Below are 6,000 nucleotides of genomic sequence, written 5' to 3'. Positions count from 1 at the left end.
AGCTGAGAAGGAAATTGTACTCAATGTGATAATTTGGACATGTAAAACATCAGTTAGCGTTACAGTTAATGGTCTCATACCTGGATTCAACTATAATACATGACAACAGACCTTTAAACGCTCTGTGGTTTCTCCCATGCAGCTCAGCTTGACCATTTGCTGCCTGTCTGCTTAATTTGAGCTGGCTGGCCACAGCTTGTTCTTTCTGGCAGACAGGAAGACAAAGCCGAGCGTGGCAGAACATTTTAATGGTCGTGGCCTCACCGGTTGATTGTGTTAGAGACACAGTGAATCCTCAGTGTGCCAGGCAGTCGTGTTTGTAATATCATTATCTGCAAACGCATGAAGCGTCCTCCGCTGGTTTGTCATCACAGCTGCCAAGGAAGGAAGGAAATCATACAATTAAATCACAAAGCACACCATAAGTTTAACATCTTTAAATAATTTATTCATTTTGACAACAGACCATATGCAGTGATTAATCTCCTTAAAATATTAAAATTGACTGAAATACACACTCTCTTTATACAGGCAATCGTTGAAAAAACAAAAACAAAGGATGTGGAGGATCCAGACTGAAACAGCAACGTGAATCCTCAGTCTGTGCTTCTTCCATTATCATCTCCGGAGAATTATTGGACTTCAGGCGTCACCAAACTATATTTCATAGAAAGGGGAAGAGGTATTCTTTTAAAGGCATTTCTAATTCACAGGGCAGTGGAGATAACGGGACACAGAGAAGATTTGAATATGGCCATTCTCAGCTTTTTCATTCGACCAGAAACGGCGACCACACTGTCCTGTGAGTCCTTGCATTCTTCAAGTGGAAGAAAAATAAAGTCTTAAAGGGAAGCATGTTAAATCAGTCAAACATGACCTTTGTCCAGGATCTCCACGCCCATCTCCCAAAACCACAAAAGATTTCTGGGTAATCGCATTACCCCCCGCAGGGATCATCACTCAGTCATTTGCCCTTCTTATGCCAGGGGGAAATACTAAAAGACAAGCAGAAGAGAATGTTGTTTATCCCATTAAATAATTTCCTTACACATAAGTGGTGTAGGGCAGACAAAGGTTCTCCTCCATCATCCTCACAGTACAAATCTAAAATTACTTTAGAGGCTGTTGATCTTCTGAGAAAAACACGACTCTTTAATCTGCTTCAGAGAGGCCTCACATTGGAATTTCAATAACAGCTGCAAAGGACAAGTCATTTATTGTGTGAATACATTTGAACATGATCAAAGGAAACCAGTCACGTTGCCTTTAAGGGTTGGAAAGTGGTCACAATTTAGCATACAAATCGCTGTGATGTTTTTACCTTTATGTACTGGAGGATTTGCATATCAAGAAAGCATCTAACATCAACATGAGACTTCAAGTTTTTTAAGTGCTAGGTGTATTTAATATTCTGCACAAAGACAATGAATGATGAAATATTTACCAGTCTTTAACTGAGACAAAACAATATTTAAAGCTCAACAAAAACAGAAAAAAAACACAACAACCTCCCACCGTCACTTCGCTACACTTCCTTCGTCTGTTGATTTGTCAAAGCTGCTGTTGGTCGCTAAGGTTTACACGGCTCCCTTTGGATTCTGTTGCATCTCTTCCACACAACAGTCATGGCAACCGTAACCCATGGAGATACAGTATTAAGGATTATGCAAGAAAATGCTAAGCATGCTTTCAAGCTTTCAGTGTACAGGACATACATATAGTCAGTCTTTCTAAGGCAAGTGTATGTACAGAGTCACAACGGCCGGCACACTCCCAGGCAACTCAAGGTCAGGTCTTCAGCTCTCGTAGCGTTCTGCTCATTCACAGATTTTTTTTTTCCATTTTCTGATCATGTACATGTGCGTGTTAAGACAGACAGAAAAGAAAATGGCATCACATTATTTGTCTATTTAAGATCTCTCATCTTTACACAGCTCTTATTTTGTCATGCACCATGGCTTCCATATTACTTTACAATTTGTTTTTTTTTTGTACAAGATACAAAGGTAACTCCATTTAAACAGGACTGTAAATTACTTCCAGTCTATTACAACAATAGTCACATCTTACATCCTGAGAATTGGAAAACTTTTTTTTTTCTTTTTTCTTTTTACATGAAATCAATAGGTGGAATCATTCAGGTGCACTGGGGAGAAAACAGGATTTGACTGTATTCAAAACAGGAAATGGACTAGACAGATAAGCAATATCATAAAATCATAAGGGGAAATGGATCTCCCCCCCTGCTACTGGTTAAAAAAATAGATGACATCACTACAATTTTGGTATTTTTGTCTTTCAGGGGTGGATTTATGGGCCCGTACACTGTTAAAACTATGTATCAAACGGAAACGCAGCAGAAAATGAGATTAGTTTTCGATGGACTGCTCTGTGTGTACCCGTCTGCTTCTGTGTGCTCTCACTGCAGATGCAGGAATTCAAACAACTTGTTAAAATGGGTGAAGACAAGTTGCCCTTTCTGTTGTGCAACACCCACCTGCTGCTTGTCACCATCAAAGACTTTACTATGCTCTCAGTGATCATCCTCACACAGCATTTAACTACCGTGTCAGAATGACCACCAGTAACAGAATAGAAAAGGTCTTGACAACATAATGCAGGCATGTCTGACCCCTCTGTATGTCAGTGTCCTAACCAGACCTCAAACACTAACAAAACGCACTGAAAAATAGATGCAATTTTAAATATAGTAAATATTTTCTATTTTTTTTTATCTATTACTTTACTGACATCACAATACTCAAGCAAGTCCTCACAGGAAAATTAACAAATTCAATTTTGTGTTTGATTAATCTTATCTTAATATATTTTTTGTTGTGAAATCAAGGTGCTGGGTAGGAGGAGGTGTTCAAGGTGCTGCCACTTGTCTGGAGGAACAATCTGTGGGAGGAGCGGTGGGTCTACCAGCGTCCCGTTCAGAGACTAATGTGTGGGTCACATGATGTACACCCCAAAACTGACATGGATTCAGTTCTCCCTCCGTTTGCTTTTTACCCTCCTTCCATTGAAATCTTAGTGACTTCAGTAGTTCTTATGTCAGATCAGTGAGAAGGAGGCAAAAAGGTGGGGGAAGTTTTACCCCAAACCACCTCAGCTCAGAGGAGAGGTATACACGGAGTCCTAATTTCACGCCCTACCACATTTCTTGCCCTAATCCACTTTCCTCCCCATGCCTCACTCCCCCCGGGCCCCTCTCTCTGTGCCTCCATGTCCATCTCAGTCTGCTGCCTTCAGAGAGACGTATCCTGGTGGATTGACTGCAAACAGCCCAGCAGCTGGTAATACGGGCTGCCTGGGGAGGCCACGGTCTCAAAGACAGACTGGAAAGCCCTGCGGTCCAGCTCCTCGTCAATCTGGTGTCGGTAGAAGTCCATGGCCACCAGGCAGAACAGGTTGACGTCCACCACTTCACTGGAGCCCATCCGGCTGATCACGTGTGGCAGTCTGGTCGAGACGGGGGGGTTAAGGACGACAGGCCACAGCTTTTGGTGAAACTAATTTTGTCATGCATTCAAATCTCTATGCTACTAAATACAACAGTCACTCAGGGGATGGATAGGGATAGGTGCATAGACTGTCGACTTTACTGCTCCACAATGATGTTTTCAGCATTTTCAGCATGACATCCACTAGTCGCTGATCACATTTTCTTCCCTAATTGTTTAACGGACAGTAGGCTACAGTATTTTCTGTTGCACGTGTATACGTTACCAAAAAAATAAAAATAAAAAACTGATTTACAGCTTGTTGTTTAGACATACAGATTGTTGCAAAGCATTTCCCTCCTGTGATTTTAGAATATGAATGACGTCATCAGCGACTAGTCAACGTCAACTAGACTTTCATGACATTAGAGTAGACAGTAGAATAGTCTGAAGTCATGCCACCCCTACAGTCACTGTCCCGCTCATGAGCCATCGTTATGTGATGTAAGGATACAAGGCTGAGATCCACTGGGAGGTGGAAGCAGAGACAAAGAAGCAGGAGAGGCTCCACATGGCCATGGCCACTGGTGTCCGCTGGGTGAAGTTGGACAGGGACAGAAGCACCCAGTCTCGCACCATAGACGACTGACCTGTGGCGTGGAGTGTCTGGAAAACCTGGGGAGAAGCAGGGGAGGAGGGGGGAAGTTAACAATCGATGTGTTTTTATTGGTCTGGCAATAAGACACTGCAGTGCACTCCTTCCCTGATACAGTCACTGGCTGCCTGTGGTCTTTCTTTTTCATTTTCAAATTGATGTTGTGGAACTTGTCCGATTTCTGCTAAGTTGCCATGCAGAGACAGATTTCCTGTCCAGAACTCTACAGTTACAAACATTAGTACAACTGAAGATAGCCGTCGTGTCACATGCCTGGGCAGCAAATAGAACCACAAGTCTTTGCCCCAGCTTTATGTTGTCTTGACAACCCTTTGTCTGCCTGGACAATAAGAGAGGAGGCTTGTGTAGTCAAAACAAAACTAACTTTACTGACACTGAACTTCATTGAAATTCTCTGATGCTCTTTGCAAGAACCAGACCACCAGTGAGACTAACACAACCACAAGGCAGCGTTTCTGTGGTCAAAGAAAATTACAAATAAATCAAGAACAACCAGATCCAATCTGGACTTGTGGCCCTGACGTGCAAACTAATCCCTACATGTCTGTTATCATTGGATCATTTTGTTGCTGACCTTATAGACAACGGTTGCCATGAATTGTGGGTAGGGCTGTTGGTTCGACAGGAACTCTCCGATGACCTTGTTCATGACGTCCTGTGGTGGGAAGAAGTCGTCCAGAAACTGGGGCAGGATCCTGGACACCACCCGGGCCTCGCTGGGTAAACCCTTCCTGATCCTGCCCACAGGAAACCCCAGAGGACATTTGATGACGGGAAACAGAACGTTCAATAGGCTTTTAAAGATTTAGCTACATACTGTACATACTTTACAAACCAACAGGTCGAATAATTACAGGTGAAAGAAGACGGCTGTGAAATAGGAGTATCACATGTGTGGTTTGGCATCTGTCGGTTACAAATATGTGTAATTGATGTTCAAGCGGGTGTGTACAGTACCTGTCAAAGAGCACAGAGACCCTCTCCATGGCAACAATGATGGACTCGCTGTCCGGGGCCTGTGGGTCAGAATGGGCGGGGCGGCTGGCGGGGCTGGCTTTCTCCTTGCCTGAGGAGAAACCAACATGACCCGCCGTGACGCCCGCCGCCTCCGCTACGCCACAGCCAGAGTCAACCTGACCTCTAACCCCTGTCGCGTCTGAACCCGACGCAAGCACCGCTGAGAGGACGAGAGGGGGGGTTGGAACCAGTTGAACCAGTGGGGGAGAGGTTAGAGGTGAAGTAGGGATACTGATATCACAGAATTCAGATCAGAATTTAGTTGACCTCAAAGTGAAGAGAGGTGATTTTTCAGGGAAACTACGTTCAGTCACATTCTTATTCTCATTGGTTTTCTATTAATGAACTGGTGCTTAAAGCATTAGAGTGATTTCCAATGCCACGTTTCCTGGGTACATTACTGTATATACTAGATTAACCACTCCTGTGACCGGAATGTACTGCTGTACAGCACATAAACAGAGGCGGTATGCAGAAAGTTACAAGTCGATCTGCATTAGCCAGGGCCCTGGGTTTACTCAAAGAATTTGCTGGCTAGCTCTCTGCAACAACAACGGTGTTATTTAGCCTGTCACATAAGGAGAACGACATGCCAAGAGTTAGTAGGGGCCGACGTAGGGGTTAGAGGTCGGGTAGATCAGAGGTATATGTATAATACGTGCAGGAAGCAAGCAGGTTTTTTTTTTTTTTTGAATGCCATCATAGACGCAATAAGACAGTTGGAGGTCCAATATGCTACAAAGAGATAATGATGTTAAACACTACTATCAGTATATGTGTTATCAGGATCATTGGCAGATGGCGGAAAGAGAGCAGATACGTAAACATGACAAAAATGCTGCAGGTACAATGAGAACAAAT

General features: G+C 43.4%; 1 protein-coding gene across 6 annotated transcripts in view; it reads right to left on the bottom strand.

The window, feature by feature from the left end:
• Positions 1 to 1,130: 1,130 nt before the first annotated feature.
• htt (huntingtin) overlaps positions 1,131 to 6,000 on the bottom strand; it is a 46,677-nt gene continuing 41,807 nt past the window's right edge. For 2 of the 6 annotated variants that reach the window (XM_085759177.1, XM_085759024.1), the window contains 4 exons: positions 5,080 to 5,299; positions 4,697 to 4,859; positions 3,961 to 4,121; positions 1,131 to 3,465 (listed from right to left, as the gene is read on the bottom strand). In XM_085759177.1, coding sequence (XP_085615303.1) covers positions 3,252 to 3,465; positions 3,961 to 4,121; positions 4,697 to 4,859; positions 5,080 to 5,299 — 758 coding nt within the window. In that variant the 3' untranslated portion in view covers positions 1,131 to 3,251. The remainder of the gene's footprint in view (positions 3,466 to 3,960; positions 4,122 to 4,696; positions 4,860 to 5,079; positions 5,300 to 6,000) is intronic. The other 4 variants (XM_085759248.1, XM_085759312.1, XM_085759376.1 and 1 more) reach the window with 2 other exon arrangements.

The sequence above is a fragment of the Trachurus japonicus genome, chromosome 1 (genome assembly GCF_045865225.1).
Source record: "Trachurus japonicus isolate A0001 chromosome 1, Traja_1.0".
Taxonomy (NCBI): Eukaryota; Metazoa; Chordata; class Actinopteri; order Carangiformes; family Carangidae; genus Trachurus; species Trachurus japonicus.
The sequence above is the reverse complement of the archived record's forward strand: the minus strand, read 5'-3'. Positions and strand labels throughout refer to the sequence as shown.